This window comes from Centropristis striata, chromosome 20 (genome assembly GCF_030273125.1).
Source record: "Centropristis striata isolate RG_2023a ecotype Rhode Island chromosome 20, C.striata_1.0, whole genome shotgun sequence".
Classification (NCBI taxonomy): Eukaryota; Metazoa; Chordata; class Actinopteri; order Perciformes; family Serranidae; genus Centropristis; species Centropristis striata.
The window spans coordinates 4,674,971-4,693,336 of record NC_081536.1 but is presented as its reverse complement, the minus strand read 5'-3'; the positions used below and the strand labels follow the sequence as shown (position 1 = coordinate 4,693,336).

At 40.4% G+C, this 18,366-nt stretch overlaps 1 protein-coding gene across 1 annotated transcript in view; it reads left to right on the top strand.

Moving 5' to 3' along the window:
* Nucleotides 1–18,366, top strand: part of LOC131993144 (sorbin and SH3 domain-containing protein 1) — a 53,502-nt gene that overhangs the window by 20,970 nt on the left and 14,166 nt on the right. The window contains exons 11-16 of the mRNA XM_059358901.1: nt 1,734–1,769; nt 2,357–2,459; nt 4,237–4,351; nt 8,207–8,290; nt 13,879–13,928; nt 16,395–16,573. Of these exons, the coding sequence (XP_059214884.1) occupies nt 1,734–1,769; nt 2,357–2,459; nt 4,237–4,351; nt 8,207–8,290; nt 13,879–13,928; nt 16,395–16,573 (567 nt within the window). The remainder of the gene's footprint in view (nt 1–1,733; nt 1,770–2,356; nt 2,460–4,236; nt 4,352–8,206; nt 8,291–13,878; nt 13,929–16,394; nt 16,574–18,366) is intronic.

Here is an 18,366-nt window from a genome sequence, read left to right as displayed (position 1 = left end):
TGCTCTTAAGTGTGCTTTCAGCGCTATTAAGTGTGCTTTCAACTGCATTGACAGTAAAATATTTTAGGGCGTGAAAAATGCCGTTATGTGAAAAATGTGTCTGGGCATTATTAGAAATGTACAGTGGTGGAATGTTACTAAGTACATTTATTCTAGTACTGTACTTAAGTCAAACTTTAAGGTACTTGAACTTTACTTGAGTATTTTCCTTTTATGAAACTTTAAACGTCTATTTTACTCCATTATATTTAGCTGCCAGCTTTAGTTATTTTTAACATGAAAATCATGATAAATTTAAAGTGATAAGATTATTTTTTCCCTCATATTAGTACATTATGTAGTTAAAATGAGCCCTATCTTGAGGAAATAAAAATGCTGCTTACATTTATGCATCAATACAAATAATATAATAACATATTTTGAATATATAAAACTATCTGAGTGGGTCCATTCTGCATAGCGATTACTTTTTACTTTTGATACTTTAAGTAAATCTTGATGCTGATACTTTTGTACTTTTACTTCAGTAAGTTTTGAATGCAGGACTTTTACTTGTATTGGAGTAGTTTCACAGTGTGGTATTAGTACTTTTACTGAAGTAAGGGATCTGAACATGTCTTCCACCACTGGAAATGTAATAGCTAGTGCTTTTAAAGTTGATGCTGGGCACAGAAAGTGAGCAGATTTCAGCTTCTGCTGCTTCAATTTTAACCAAATATGTATTTTGCCAGTCCCCCAACCTAATGGAAGTATACATTTATAAATGTACTGTACCTTCTAATTAATTAAATTGATTGGGCTTTTAAAATATAACTTTTAAAGCAATTACTGATGAACATGGTTTTTTACTTTGATATTGACATGTTGAAGGATGATGCACGAAGCCTTGTAGTGTCATTTTACATTCACTTAACTAATTGTAGCAAATTCCAACACTAATTACTCATGGCCTTTCTCTTTTTAATGTTATTAATGTAATATTAGAAGCTTCAGAAGGTTGATTATGCAAATATTTCATTATTTGTGAACGTCATCATCACCCTACAGAAAAGCATGAGCAGTCTTGTGATGTAGTGTGCTGTTGTCGCCACTAGATGGTGCTGCAGTCCTGCACAGAGACTATGGACTGTTCTGTCCTGTGTAGAGTCTCACCATACAACCTTCATACTGTGCACCTCTTCTAACAAGCTTCATCAATCAATGCTATGTAGATGATTGAGGTTAGGTTTTAGTTTTGGTTCAGACATAATTTGTATGCACAGAAGGAGCTGCCTAAAAGCTAATTTTTCATCTTTAGCTGCACCGTGTGCATACAGTATATTCTCAGTCTCAGCTTTACATGATTTCCTCCATGTGTGGTTGTTACTGACATGATTCTGTAAATGTTGTTCCGCATCATCACTTATTCAGAGATAATTGTGAGTGTGACCTTTTTTGCTTTACAGTGCATTACTTATTCAGAGAGCCTTGATGCTCGTCGATGCTTGCATCCCTTTTTAGCTCAGTAATGCTTCCTGTAAAGGGCTTTGATTTGACACCCTTTGATTGTGTTTGGTGATGTTTGCTTGGCCTAATGGAAGGTGTGAGACATAGAGGAAACACAGGGAAAGGGTCTTTTTAATACCGTATGAATTATTTAGTTTTTGCTTTATTCATTACTTTTTAAGTAACAGAGCATAGGTCGATACAAGCTGTAATAAATGTTTCTTGTTTGTTGTCTGCACCTCTTTCAGACGATGGTCCCACTCCCCTTGGTTACTTGGAAGAAGGTGAGTTTTAGAATTGGGCTTTCATACTTGAGTAAACTTAAGGTTGTGCCCACTTAAAGCCACTTAGCAGCCCTCTAGCATTTGCATTTACACTTGTGACATTCATCCATGTGAACTGTAGTGTGTAGTACACGACATCAGCAATGGTGAGCCTAGGTTGTTTTGTTTTTTTTGTATTGTTTTTCCTTACTATAAGTATAAGTATTATTGTTATTGCAATGCATACAGTGTTTTTGGTTTTGTTTCTTGTTTCTTTTGTTTGTTTGTTTTTTATTTTGTTTTGTTGTTGTTGTTGTTGTTGTTGTTGTTGTTTTTTGGGGGGGGGGTAATTCATACAAAAAACAAAAATTATGTGAGCATTGGTCCAAGTTTTCTTTTGTGAATGTTGTATTTTTGTACATGTTCCGTACTATCAGCGCTCAATAAAAATAAATGTCAAAAAAAAAGAATTGGGCTTTCATGTAAAACTGTATATTATCCATTATAAGTATTTATTGAGATGTATCCAAGATAATACTTAGCGTTTAATTTACACATTGCTAACCATTCAGTTGATGCATTAATGCTGTCGATGTGCCTGTTTTCAGCAAGAGCTGTCCCACGCTCAAAAAGTGATGCCGAGGTCGATTCTCGAGGCCGGTCGATGCCTGTGCCAACACGGTCCTCTTCCCTCAAACCGTCTGCCAAAAGGTCAGCATCCTCCATCTGCTCCAGCCCTCCTTATGACATCCACTTTGATACTAAACACAAAAGCACACTGTGTTCATGTTTGTCCGAGAAGAAAGGAGATGTTTACGATTCAGAATACTTAAAACACCACGATAAAACAGTTATATTACTCGCCATAAATATAAGAACTCCTGTTAATGTCTGCTTCCCTCTGAACCTCAAGCAGTTTCTGGAGGTTTTTATTGCTCCTGTCAAATTTTACACTATGGAAACAGCACAATAATGACTAAAAGACAATATATTTTTTGCAGTTTAACAGTTATAACGCCATAAATTGCTTAAAATTCAAGTTATAGACTTTGATCATTTCTTTCAGAAAAACTTGAAAAAATGTAATTTAAATATATACATAACATTGTACAAGTATTGTATTAATATAGTATTGGGGGGGATAGGAACTCCACTTGCTATACATATTACACAAAACTGATGACATTTTTACAACCTCTCTTGTCCTCTCCTCTTTGTACTGTGTAAACAACCTGCAGTTCTGTCCAAGTTTCACTGAATTTTAGTCACATGACTGTGGGTCTCATCATTCATGTCATTCATGACTTCACAGTTGTACTACAAAGCACAAAATGCTGTGTTTTTACAGGATCTGCTTGGTGCAAATGTTTATACATTTATATTTAGTAAAATTGTAAATAAGACATTAAGAGTAAAGTGATTTTTGATCAAATATAATCTTATTAGGCTTCCATTTGGTTGGTGGTACCATTCATCACACATGATTTGTTCAAGGACCATCAGAAATATGAAAATACAACAATAAGAAAACATGCTTTTAAAATGTGCCAGTAGGTTTTGGGATTGAGAGGGTTAAACACATGGTTTTTCTGTGATATAAGCCACATGTATCTTCTTAGAGTACGACATCACATCCAGAAAAAAATGTGTCTTGTGATGAACAGTTTGTATTGGTCTTTATTTACATACAGTGCTAGTAAGCATGACTAAACATGGATATGCACCGCAGGGCAAAAACACAATTTCTTCTTCCTGACTTTGCAAATCTAATGTTATTTTTCTCCCCATTGGCTTCTACTTCTGTCTCCCCCCCAGTTTGTGCTGGAGTAGTGATTAGTCTCGCACCTCTTCACACACACATGTCAGCACTGACACAAGATGATCTACTCTCAGAGAAATGAGTGATAGAGTGATGAAGGAGGACAGGTGATGGAGGATAAACTGTTACCCAGTAGAGCGGCAGATGACATGTTGAGAACTGACCTTCCTCTTTTCTCGGGGGTTATGTATGACGGGGGGCATTGCCAAACACGTCTTTGTCCATTTTGGGAAAATGCTGCTTGATGTTTGTGATGCCCAGAAATAATTTAATTGAAGAAAAGTGTTATTTTGTGGATTTGGCATTTCTTATTTAAGTCTCATTTCTGTCCTTTTACGAGTAGTAATTTTAGCATTAGCTGTCTATTACAGTAAGAAATTCTCCCAGGAAATGCTGCACTCTGTTTTTCGTCACCAAGTCAAATCTTGTTTACCTTATCGAATTACTGACATGGCTCAACCATGAATTGGATTTTCTGTCACATCATCATTAGAGTTAGAGAGAGACAGGAGGAGAGAGAGCCGGGATAACGAGGGCGGACGTCATGTTTGAATTAAAGAAAAAAAAAAAACATCTTAGCCTATGCTGGTTGCCATGGAGACTACTTGATAAGGATTGGCTCTCTTCCATCCCACACCCCACCCCTCCCTGACACCCGCCTCTCCACAGGAACGAGTGGGAGCCCCCGGATAAAAAGGTAGACACCAGGAAGTACCGCGCCGAGCCCAAGAGCATCTTTGAATACGAGCCGGGGAAATCGTCGGTGCTGAAGCTGGAGAGAACGGTATGCTAGCCGCCTTCCTGTCTGCCTCTATGTCTCTCTCTCTCTCTCTCCTTCTTTCTGTGTGCATGTTGTGTAAGCTGTCCCCCACTCCAACCCACCATGCACACCCCCACCCACCTCTGTATCTAAGCTCCCGGGTGGCAGCTTCACTAACAGCTCGGAAGGCGACGTATGTGCAGCCTGAATCGCCATGTGCACCACATTCCTAAAGGGTGTCCTGTTGCGGTGACACATGATCCTGCTTGGCGGCAGGGGAGTATCACTTACAAGGATAGCCATTGTGTTCCTCTCTTCAATTTAAGGTTATTGGGCCGAATCAGCAGGGTGTGAAAGGATCCCAGGCAGATACTAAACATGGATCCTGTGTGTGTTTTCTTGAGAGGAAGTGTAATGCTCTCTAGCCTACTTTCGTCTCTAGCCGTGGCAGTTTGTGCTGAATCAAATGGCGCGGCATTATTCAGTGTCCTTGAGGGCTGTCTTCTGAGGATGAGCTTTGTTGTGTATAATAGATAATTGGTGGCTGCTCCCTAGATCTACAGTGTGATATTTACCCAACGAATACATTTACATTTCTGACGTTTCAAGTCTTTTTATGTCCCTCTTACATAATGGAGGACGTGGAGGTGATCAGTACTGTGATTAAGTAGTTAGTTGATTATGTAATTATTGTTTGTCTGACGCTCGGTTACATCAAGGTAGTGGATGTCCTTAGTCCAGATCTGGCCCAATCCCAGTGACAACAAATACAGTCATTAGAGAGAGTTCGCTCCAGTTCATCCTGGCACCGCTGGACAATAATGGACTCTGTTGTCGCTCACTTATCATGGGTCAGCGTTCTTGTCGCTGGTTATTTTCTACGTCAGGTCTATTCTTTGTACTCTCTGGTGCTTCAAGTTGTGTTGGCAATAACTTACTTTAGACCTTATGAATAATATATATTTTTAAGATGATTATATTACATTGCATGTGTTGTTGGTGTTGATCGGTAAGTGTCTGTCGATTAGAATAAAAAAAAAAACATGTAGTTCACATTGAACTTTTTGAGTAAAAGACTAATTTTCAGTCAATTTTGATGCAATAGCCATATGTACATATGTTCATAAAACCTTTTTGGTGGCTGAAATGGTCCCTCCTGTCCATACTGGCCTAACTAGTTCCAATGAAAAGGATGCAAAAACTGCACTGGAAAGTCCAACAGGCTTTAGCAGTCAAATCAAACTACCAACGTACCTTCCAAAGACCTAAAACCATTTTAGTGCAAAATTTCTTCTTTGAATTTAATTAAACAGTGTTTCCGTACTGAGCTGCAGTAGAGGGAAAGTAACCCCAGCGTCTATTGTTCGATTTAGCTTCTGGAATAGGGGCAACTATGTTGGGGTTTTGGAGTTGCTAGTGGACGAAAAAAACAAATATCCAGGCAAAAACTTCCCCTTCCCCTTCCATGCACTTTTCATTGTTTAAAGTCCAATTAGCAACTTGAGAAGCGAGAATGAAGTTGAGAGACAACGTCTACGACTGGATTGTTGGAAGTTTGCTAAAAAGCTAAATCGTTATCAGATTATAGCCGATGGTTTCCCAAATTACATTTCGTCCAATGTGTTCCACTTCTATTACTCTCCACATGGATTGTTTACCAAAGCCCGCTAAAACATGATTGGCCAATACTACTCGGACCACAACCTGACTACGAATGGCTAACTGAACAACTCAGATGCCAAAATATTCTCTCATCACCTGATTATAGAGATAACAGTAACCTGTAACTTTCTGAATCGACGTATGTGTATGTGGATATTGTATTAATGGAAGAGTTTGATGTTTTGGGGAATATGATTATTTGCTTTCTTGTTAAGAGTTAGAGTGGTTTCTTCTTTTTTCCCTATTAAAGGGTCTTTTTGAGGAGTTTTTCCTTGTCCGCTTCAAGGATCAAAGGACAGCTGGTGTCGCACCTTGTACAGTCTGTAAAACACTTTGAGGCAAATCTATAATCTGTGATTCTGGGGTATATAAATAGAATAGAATTGAATGAGCAGAATGGCACCACTCTCATATTTTTTCATTAAATGTATAGCTTGAACAACCTCACAGTGAAAAGACACCAACTTTTGTACGGATATGATACGTTAATTAGCAAGAGGTGTTGGTAGTTGGATTTTGTTATTGCTGGAGCTGTTTCTTATCTTTATGCTAAGCTAATAGGCTAAATGATAGCTAGCAATGAGAACTGATAAGATTTTGTCAATACCAATGTCATTATTTTAAAGTTCTGCATATCTGTGAATTTGTTAACAAAGCCTTTATTGATTGCTGATCAATTTTCTGTTTGGAAAAAAGGCAGGCCTAGATTGTAGAAAAAGGTCTTCCAAAATATACGACCACAAATATTTATTGTTCCTACCCTTCAAATACGACAAGCGGAAGCAAGTTAAAAAGTAACTCCTGTGTGAGAGTCCTGTGTTTGTCTGACCCATCCACAACCCTTCCCGCTTGTGGACCTTGTTGTTCTTTATACTCTGTTTCCTCCTTTGCTTTTACAGTCAATGACATCACTTCAGCTGAGGTGTCCTTCACAGTAACTATTGTAGATAACTACAAACATAAATATGGGGTGTTTTAAACTGCTGTACAAATGACACATTGGACCATTTTTTTGTCCAGTCTCTGAAACACAATAGACCAGGGGTGTCAAACTCAAATACACAATGGGCCAAAATTTAAATCTTGAATCAAATCGCGGGCCAACATTGAACAAATAAACCTTTTAATATATACCAAACATGTTTTGCTTTAACATTGAATATGGAACCAGCAACGCTTATAAACATACAATATATAACTAAATAGTGCAGACATGCAAAATCAAATTTCAAATAAAAAACACATCAATGTCATTCATTTATTAAATAAAAATTAAATAAAAATCGTATGCCTCTTTTCTATTTGCATCCTTCTGATTTAAATATCAAAATGAACTTTTTCAACAGGTTGATAAATTCTGACTTTCTTTTCGCCATTTTTGGGAAGGGACAGCTCGGAGACAGGTCTAGCTTGATGTTGCTATGACGACTGTCACAGAGGAGCGTTTCTGGGTCCTGTCCTGATTGACGCGCCAAAAGAACAGCAGGGCATTGTGGGATTTGTAGTATTAGCGGTAAATGCGCCGTATAATACCGGCGGGTCAGCATTTATAGTACAATAATTATATAATAATTTGGTATTGCCTCGCGGGCCGAATAAAATTACACTGCGGGCCAAATTTGGCCCACGGGCCAGAGTTTGACACCCCTGCAATAGACCAACAGTCTTTTAAGGAAGCCATGCTTTGGATAATTTCTTCCTCTATGCCATGACTCCTACTGGTTACAGCAGCTTAGATAAATGTGTTTTACGGCATTGTTTTGCAATGTGTAACCTTCTGAAAAACATGCTGGCATTGATGAGAGGAACTGATACACTGGGAGGCATATGATTAAGATGGATTAGACAATTTGGAACCAGTTCTCAACTGGAACCGGTTCTTGATACCCACCCCTACTGTCAGCTGTAGCTTCATATTTACCATCAGAAACAACAGTGGCATCAAACCTTTCATCTTACTCTCTGCAAGAAAGCAAATAAGTAAGACTTGAACAAATCTGAATCTATCCTTGATGTATAGTCGTGAAGAAATCAGGAGGTACCTTCTTCAATGGAAACACAGATAGTATTGCTGATAATTATTGTGTTGGGTACAAACATGGGCTCAATCAACAATATGTGACAGGCTCATTACCTTTGTGTGTATATTCTGTGCTGTCTGAACTGTCTTCTCTTTGTCTTTCTCCTCTCCTCTCCTTCTCGTTGCCATGCCCCTAGACTCAGGATGTAAATCCAGAAGATGTAGATTTAGAGAATGAGCCTTGGTATAAATTCTTTTCAGAGATGGAGTTTGACAAAGCGGTAAGTGGTCGCTGTCTTTAAAGTGACAGTATATTATATTGTATTGCATGTGATAACATCCATGTTTAAATAATGTCTAAACAAACTGTTCGTCTATAAAGACTACTCCAGTTTCCACTCCCACTTTGCCTTGCAATATTCTTCTGAATATGTTTTTTTTTTTATTTAATCTGTACATAAAAAGTTATGACAGCATGTGTAAGAGGAAAACAAAGAGTTTCCTCTTGAACTAAGTTTACTACCATGTGTCCCATCAACGTGACTTAATGAGACTACTGAACAACCTTTATGCATCCTTTTTCTCATCAACTCTTTGTTTACTTTAAATCTTCACTGTTTTTGGACGTATATCAGCAATCCAGGAAACGCTTTTTTAAGCCCTTGATATAGCTGCTGTCATCCCCCCTCATCACCTCATACAATTTAAAAGGAGTTTGTCCCCAGTAGCGTCTAAAATAGACAACTGAGATCTATTTTTGCCCTCTTCAAAAGTGTCTCTCAGCAATTTATTTGTATCTGTGATGCTGAGTGAGCATACTCAGCTAGGAAACAGAAAACTGTCTGACCACTTACGTTAGTTGTGGCTTTTACCCTGTGCAATTTATATAATTAATATTTAATAAGGCTGATTATTGATTAGGATTTGTTATACTGCAGGAGGAGAACAGGTGTCCATGATAAACAATCAGTTAAATTATTACAGGGCTGTTGTGAGTTTATAGATAGATAGATAGATAGATAGATAGATAGATAGATAGACAGATAGACAGATAGATAGATTACTTCATTCATCCCCGAAGGGAAATTCGGTTGTCACAGCAGTCCGGTATTCAAGTACAATAAAATACAATAGAATAAAATACTGAGGTAGCATAAATAAAAACAACAATAGAAAAAAAAACACAGAATAGAACAAGGACACTTAAGAAGTTTAAAAAAGAACATCAGTTGGTAGGATGGTTGGCAAGATGATGGTAATAATTAAACTGGTGATATGATGGCAACAATGCTATAGTGACTAGACGGTATATAATAATAATAATAGTACAGTATATAATATATATAATATAATATGTAATAATAGATAATAAACAATATAAAAATAAAATGAAAATGAAAAATATAAATAAAGTAATTATAAGTAAAATAATATGACATAATATATAATAATAATAATAATAGTAATAATAATAATAATAATAATAAATAAGGCCGGTAAGGCCGGTATAATAATAATAGTAGTATATTATTATCACCATCCTGTTTCTCTTGCATCAGCATCCCTGTTCCTCTATGTTGTTAACTCGTCACCCCAGAGGAACACATTGTTTTGTTAATTTTTGATGTGCACTTTGCCAACTACTATACATATTGTAAGCCTGAGGCCTGGCCTGGATGATTCATCCAGAAGTCATTCTACACTTGTAGAGGCTGCAGTCCTTACAAGCATTAGGCTCCAGGATAATCCCAGGCCCTTGAAATAATAATTGCTGCCAGTCTGCTATCTGGTATATTTACCAAAATACCCCAACGGGCACAGGCATGTTGAAGCAGTATACAGTGTCATGACACATCCAGGCCTCGGGCCTTAGTTGGCACCAGACGAGCGTGGCACTGGCTGCCCACAAACAGATGTTGGTTCTACTCGCTGGCTGTCAGTCAGAGCCACACCGCCACACCCTGGATCATATGAGGTGGCACCACTGACTACGCCATGAGGTCATGTCCTAGCATCAGGCAGACACGGAGGCAGGGCCTCTTGTTCAGGTTAGTGTATATATGTGGAGGAGGTTTAGCGGTGGAGGAGGTTTAGCAGTGGAGGCGGCCGACTCTGTCTCATGGCAGCCTGGATGTTTGCCAGATGATCTGGGCTCGATGACTGGCTCCTGTTTAATGTCAAAGTCACTTCTAAAGCTGCACCTGGTATGCGTAGCATTTGACCTTAAGGCCCAGCCAGACACTCTGGCTCATTGGAGTTTGATTGACATATCAGTACTCACTATGTATTACCAAAGGAGAGATATGGTTGGAAGTCTGCAAAAACCACACTGCTCATGGGTTAAATGAAAAGTTAAGCCTTTGTGGCTCTGATCCAGTTAGCTCTTATTAATAACCTTCAGAGTGCAGTGGAGAACCATTTCTACTAATGAAGTAGTATTATAAGAGGGGGAAACTTGTTGACAAGGAGGGTTTTTTTTTTTTTTTGGTTTTCTAGTGTCTTGTTTGTCAACAGGAATACAGAAACTCTACTGGCCAAGTTTTCATGAAGTGGAAGGGTGTAGTATGGGCCAAGGAGGAACCCAATACATTTTGGAGCAGATCCGAATCACAGGGTGGGCACACAATTATTTTTCACTTTTGTTAACTTTGCAAGATAAGGCATTTGGCCTTGGCAGAGGTCTGCGCTGTCCGAGTGCTCTAACAGTCTTTTTGTGGTTTCACACCACTAATTATCCAGTTGTCGACAAATTACCTCTAAAGAGCAGGCTTAGTGTAAGTAGCACTATAGATAATCCTACAAGACTGCACTATGTTCTCTTCTTATTTATCCTGTCCTGTCAAATCATCATCAATCATCCACCAGCAATCACTCCTAGACACCTTAATAATAAACTTTATTTGTATAGCACATTTCATACAGGAAATGCAGCTCAAAGCTCTTTACAATAAGGAAATTACAGGCGAGTGCACATTACAAAACACATAGAATTAACATAAAAATGGATAGAAGGAGATTATGATTGGCAGATTATTGGCAAACAGATCAAGGGAACCGTGAAATATGATAAAGAAATCATTTTTCTTATTATTCTGACAGCATACGAATGGATTTGCTTCAAAATCTAAAGGGTTCTTCCTTGGCCCATACTACATCCTTCCACCAAGTTGACATACGCTTTGGGGAACTAGGAGGGACATTTTTCACTGTTTTCTTACAATTTATAGAAGAAGGGATTCATAAAAAAAATAAAAAGCAGATTAATCAATAATATTGGGATATATTTAGGATGTTGCAACTGTGTTTTAAAGTGTGAGGGGTTATGAGATGGCAATTTAGCTGGAGATAAGAGGACAGTACATTTGGAACATGAAATTCAGGCCAGTAGTTTTTCTGTAATGCTGACAAACAATCAAACAAACAAACCACACCGAAACCCTAACCTCCTTGACGGAGGAATGCGATGAAACAGAATACATAAAATGCACAACATACGCTGGAACATAACACCGCTGAGTAACACCTGTGTATATTCACAGTAATGGACCTCTTGATTAATATTAACAAGAGGAGTCTGAGGACACACCCAGTGACACTTACTGTCAAACATGGACTCATCGATATACGTGGCTAGCTGGAACTGGAATTCCACACATAACTATGGTCAGGAAGAGTGTTTTGGCCCCCTGCAACCGCCAGAGTGACTCCATCTGTCGAGCATATGCTGACGAGGGGGCTGCTGCCACACTGTCTCAGCGCTGAGTTACACAGACGCCCCCCACACACCCACCACCACCTGACATATTCTAAAGGAGGCAACTCGGTAAGCCCGCCAGCTCATTGTGCGTTCATATTTAACCTCTGTTACACACTTAGCCTTTACCTTTAAGCATTAAGCGGAGAGATGAGGGGCGCTCATGGCTATAACCGGCCCTTCACACTGGGGGAGCTGTTTGTTTTCATGAGTACATATCAACACAAATAAGGTGCTGGAAAGAATGAGATTCATGTTACCATGACCTACTCATGATCGCTATTTTGAATATGAGTAGCCGGGGACACCTGTTAGGAAACATGCACATGAAATTGTGCAGAAACGTTGTCATCGGTGTTCCACTGACTCACAGAGGCCTCCGTTCATGTCCATATACAGCTTCGGACATTTCACACTCTTTGCTGCTTCGAGCAACTACTTTCATCTTTATCTGATCAGTCACACCAGTTTTAGCATCTCTCTTTTACGCTCTCCACCCCCTAGCTTCTATCTGCCCGTTTTATTTCTTAAGGTGGGAAAAAAAGTGGAAAGAGTAATGTGATATTAAGTGATATCAGTGTGGGATTAGTGTCAAACTGCCCAGTTTCTCCCTTTTGTATGAAGAAAAGTTCACATGAACTGACACTAATCAGGCATCTTGTAAATAACCAGATTAAGATTCCATTCCTTTACTCCAGATAAGCCTTCCATGCTTGTTTCCTGTTTACTTTCCACTGATGCTGTGTGTGTTTAAGCCCAATTACCCAGGGGTGCAAGAGGACACTATCTTGTCCCCTTGATATCAGATTTGATGTGGGGGGGGGGGGGGGGGGTAGGGGTAGGGGGTGATACAAGACATCGCGGAGCAAGGAAGTGCGGCAGATTATTCAATGACACTGGTGTGTTCCCTGAGTCGACATGGAACATTCGGCTTTATAAATAGATCGGACTACAGACCTGCCAGGCTGATGTTCTGTTCTTATAAAGATAGGCATTTATTCTGAAAGGTTATAAATGATCATCCTGCCCTGGCAACTAAGTGGAAAGGCATGTTGTGGCAAATGAGCTGTCGAGAATGCTCCTTGTCTGGTCATCGGTGTGTGGAAGCGGAGACTTGGCCGCGCCGTGGGGAAGTGGATGTGGTATTAACAACAGGGCCAGGCTGGCTGGGATGGGGATTGTGCAATCGTATTTGCAAACAACACTTGCGCTCTTATTCATAGTGCCCGTGTCACGTCTGTTATTTTTACCTGCTGTGACGTCCGAAAAGAGGAAAGCAACAGAAACAGTGGGCTAAAATTAGTTGGCTTTAAACCATTCAAAATGCTAGTGGGTTCTACCACACTTGTGTTTTGGAGATAATATCTGCTTATGAATACCCACCTCCTTTCCTCTTGTAGTCCTTTTAAACATTATTCACTCACTCTGTGCTCACAGTTTATTTATTTCTGCCTTTATGTTTGTTCTCTTTGTCTTTATAACATTGTTATAATGATCTGTCTACAATGAATATGTTTTACTGTATTCTTTACTTTGTCTTGAAGCATTTGTGTCTCTTTTTGGCTCTTTAAGTGTGTGAGATAGAGTGTCGAGTGCGTGCGTGCGTCTGTCTGTGTGTGTGTGTGTGTGTGTGTGTGTGTGTGTGTGTGTGTGAGTGTGTAATTCGGCCTGCTTGCACCACCAGCTGGTTAATTGTCCCCCGGTCTGGTCCGGTGGTAATGAGAGTGACTCAATACCAGACAAAAGAGACGGCTTCACTGAGATGCAGCAGCCCATTGGCTGAGCCTGTGACAGCCCCCTCCCCGCATGGGCGCCCCCTGACCGATGCACGCCCACCCACCCCCCAAACCCCCCCCCTCTCCCACTCTCCTCACTGCCGCTTGTTTTCTCCAACTTGCATGCAGGCCAAAACACACGCTTTACTCCTCCATGCCAAGCCCAGTCCAGAGAAGCTAAGAACCCCGGGTGCTCGAGACAAAAACCCAGAGCAGCGAGTGAACGGCACAGAGGAAAAGAAGAGAGAATCTGAGCGTAGCTAATGCCCCTGCTTCTGTTCTAGCTGGAGGAGACCTTCCTGTGGATCTATCAATGACTTCTTTGTTTGGTTTGTTGCAGAGTGCCCCCTCTTTCAGCCCCCTGGAAACAGCCTCCGACCTGCAGCAGTAGTAAGTCCATGCCTCCTTCTTATTCCAATACTTGTGCTTTACATCTCACTTCCTCCTTCAAGCATGTTGATGATTATTTAAGGCATGTTATGGGGATAAATGTCAGTGAGAGATTTCTCCACCCTGTAAAGCTCGCCCACCCTCAGTGCGGGGACTCTTGCTTCCTGAGGAGATCCTGTTAATAAGGCGAAAAGCTAGCAGAACAGTGTGTCCTCTGTCTGTATTTCATGGTGTTTTTTAAAGGGGGGGTGGGTGGTTGTAGTGTTGAGACATGGCTGCTATGTGGCGATTTATTTAAAGACAGCAACCTGGATGTCACTGGGAGAGAGGGAACTCACCCAGCTGCTGCATAACTTTAAAACCGTTATCTTCCTCTGAATGGGTGTGTGTGCACAACTATGAGCGGCAACTGGATTATGAAAGAGGATGCTAGCTGCTACTAAAACAAAGCTTAGCAAGCCTTTGATCTTTTTTGTTTTTGTCCGATGAGATTGACATCTTCTATTTTTGTTTCTGTAATAAAATGTAAGGAATTTAAGACTGAGCCATGGTGACTGTCTCGCGCTTCAGCCCAGGGAAAATAAACTTCCTCTCTCCATTTCTGCAAAGAACTTTCCATCTGCTACAATCATTATGTCATCCTGGCCAAGTATTTGAAAAAAACCCTTCCCAAATCCAACTTTTTAATCCCTTGATTTGTTGTTAATTTTTGGAAGAAATTGTCTCATGGGTAAGGGGTGGTGGAAGTTCACTCACCCAAACTTTTCAAAGGAAACCTCAAGTCATAAACTGTCTTCCTTCAAAGGCACATATGTTTAGGGCCGGATGTTTTTGTCCCTGGGGTCCATTTGAAGTCAGATACATTTTGAAGAATGTTCTTGTAAAGATATCATTTCATTGTAAAATGCAAAACCATATGTGCCAGTGTAGTGCCATTAGATGAATGAATTAACTCCCAAGTGCATGACAGTTCTTACTAAAATATTTGGAAGATTGATATAGATCATCCTAAACTGTATGTATGACCTCACACTAAGAGCTGCCATCGTGATGCACAACACATGCTCACTAAGTGATATTTAAAGGAGCTCCTCATCATTCCAGTGTGATAGATAAACATTACAGTAAACCTGCTGTACATCCTGTCACTGATTCTCTCAGGTAGCATTCTGACTCATGATTTAAAGGGACAGTTCATCTCAATCAAAAAATATATGTTTCTTTTTACCTGTAATAATACTTAACAATCTAGAATGTTTTTGTGAGCTGGAGATATCGACCGTAGAGATTTCTGCCTTCTCTCAATTATAATAGAAGTAAGGTGCGAGACTTGTGCTGCTCAAAGCGCCTAAAATATAAAACTCAACAGTCTTTCTTTCCAAGAATCACAACCCGGCTTCTCAAGATAACCCACAGACCTTGTTATGAGCAGTTTGATGTAGGAACTATTTTCTTTCTGGTGCAGTTCCTCCAGGAAACTGCTCACAACAAGGTCTATGGGTTATCTTGACTCACCGGGTCATGATTTCTGGAAAGAGACAGCACTTTGAGCAATCCAGTTCCATTAAATATGAGAAAAGGCTGACTTCTCTTCGGCCATTACCTCCGACAGTCAGCAGCTGTTGAGGAGCACTACAGGTATGAGAAAAATATGTTTTTTAGGGGTGAATCGTCCCTTAAACCAGGACCACCCCAGGAAATTGTCTGCCTCCCCTGCTGATATCCTGTATATTATTATATCCTGAATATATATTATTTCAATACTTCTGAGTAACGTCATGATCTTAATGGCTCTCTGCAGTCAGCAGTGCACACAGCTATGAAAGAGCTTTTTGTATTGAGGTAGTGAACAAGGAGACTAATGTAACCATACATGTGTGCAAGCTTGTAAAACTCTGATTTGGCAACTCTGCAAATGTAAAAGCCCATTTTGGAAAATACATTCCTCTTTTTCCTAACACTGGTGAAAAAAGGGGTTTGTATGGTTTTTTAATTGATGATACTGGAGGCTCTGTAAGTTTAACGATCATGTTTGTCTGCACAAATAGAGGTGCAGTGTGAGAAACACGTGAGCGGCATGTGAAAGAGAGTAAACCTGACAGTTGTACAGGTGCATGCCATGCGCTGATGCACCATGTGGGAATGTTCAGGGAATATTTATAGAGATCCGTCCAGTCGGCCTCTCTGGAATGCCAAGATATGTGCGGTAGCTAATGCCTTCTCTCAGCCTCTGAATTCTGCACTTTTTTTTCCTCAAGTTTGTTTTTTTCTGCCTCTGATTATTTTGTCTCCCACAAGTCTGCGAAGACAGGAATTACCTCAAGATACACTAAATAAGAACCATATGACAGCTCATTACCCAATTTGTGCGCCTCTGGTTATCATAAAAAACATGTAACACAACTCCTCAGAATTGAATTTGAATGTGCTTAATTGGCTGTCTGCGTTCCTCTCGCCGCCATCTAGCTCCTCGAGCAAGTCTGGACACAGCGAGGTGGAGAAGGACGGAGGATCCCCCACTAGCGAGCCTGGGGCTCCAGAATGCGACCGCCATGTTTACAAGAGTGTCCTGGAGGGCGGCGACATTCCCTTACAAGGTCTACGGGCCCTAAACAAGCGCCAAACCAGCTCCTCCTCCTCTAAAGGTAGGATAACAGACAGTCTGCATATGTTGCCAGTTAAATGGCAGGTGTGTGTATGTTAATGGGTGTGGGGGATAGACAGGATAGATGGCCATTAAAGGTCTTTCCTGCTGAGACATAGCCAATGACTACAGACACTAATGTTGGACAAAGTGTCAGACAGGGATACATGTGTTACCGTTTACCTTTCTGTTGGAATCCACACATTTTCTTTGCTCCCAGACCTCACAGCATTGGCCAATCACCTCGCAGCATCCATTCCCCCAGCAGCTTTTGATTTATTATTGATGCCATGGATGTTTCCATCAAACGTGTGTTGGCCATCTGCTTTGGAAAACTCATGGAGGGAGTGAGGTTGTCTCGCTAAGTCGATGGAAGCTAACCTTGGAGAGTTTCCCCCCTCCCCTCCTCTCCTGCTCCAGTTGTTAGCCGCCGGTCGCTAGGCAGGCTTAGGGCAAGACTCCAGAGCGTTCCAGCGCCAGGGAGAGCGGAGGGCCAGAGAGGGGATGGATGAGGAGGGGACCAGCGAGATAAACAGACAGGGGTGAGATAAACAGGAGGGACACAGAGGGTGGGTCGGCATGAGGAAGTCAGCTGTCAGTGTGAGGTCAGGGGCTGGAATGCCTGCGCACATGGCCGGGGTGAGAAACGCTGAGAGAAGATGTAAGGGAAGAAAAAGGAAGGGACAGTGTGACCCAGTACATGTCGTTACATTACATCTGGGAAGGCACACAATGGCTGCCACTTCAGAAACTGTCCTCTCAGAGTTAAAGTTTGATATCGTTAGCCTCATAGCATAATTGCCTAAGTCATTTTTTGGCCAAATTGTGATATCTGCCTAACTTTACTACATACAAACCAAACTACATTATTTATATGTAAGAGAAAAATTGCCTTAGTCAGGGCATATTCTGCCTAAGTGACTTTTATCTGTTATGAAATCGATGTGTTTAATTTTTTATGCAAACTTGTTCACACTTCTATTTGAACTTACTGTTACAATATCAATTAAGAATACCAATGGGCTTACTAAAAATTGTGTTTTTTCTTGTTTCCCGAAAACGTTCAAATATGACTTAGGCAAATATGCTATGAGGCTAACGATATACTTCTACAATAGTCAGTTTTAGCTGAGTTTTTACCCAGTTGAATTAAAGTACATAAATTTTGCACTCCAGTCAACTGACTAGCACGCTCCTTCATTAGCCTCCTGCTCAAAGAGATAACAAAGTGTTAGAAACCAAACACTTCATCATGTGTTTCTGTCTTGTGCTCATGAAATAAGAAAATATCTGTTTTTTAAAAGTGAGCCTCCTCGGGGGCTTTGCAGCAGCCAGGACTCTTTACTTGCCACATGCCTTGGAAAGAATATCTAGCTCACTTCCTCAGTGTGTGTTTTTTGGTAGATATGAATGTGACAGATGGGTCACTCATGCTACAGAAGTGTCTCACAGTATGCGAAAGTGTTGTATCACTTCCAGGTTCCATCTGTTGTGCTATCACCAGCGTAGCATAGCCAGGAACTGACACGATATATGTCTCAAAGGTCTTTGACAGTCATGTTTTACTGGGCAGGTTGACTCAGGATACATTTTTTATTTACGGCCATGTAGGGGAGTAGTATATTAACAGCTGTGCCGCGGGACATTTATCACTGCAGCCGCGTGTTTAATTTTCTAAAAGTAGAGGAGGAGAATATATGCAGGGGGTTGAAGCGGGACAGGCAGCAGTCATGTGGGTGGAATTATTTGATTTTTCCCCCCTTTTTTTAATCTTTTTATTTTTAAATGTACTGA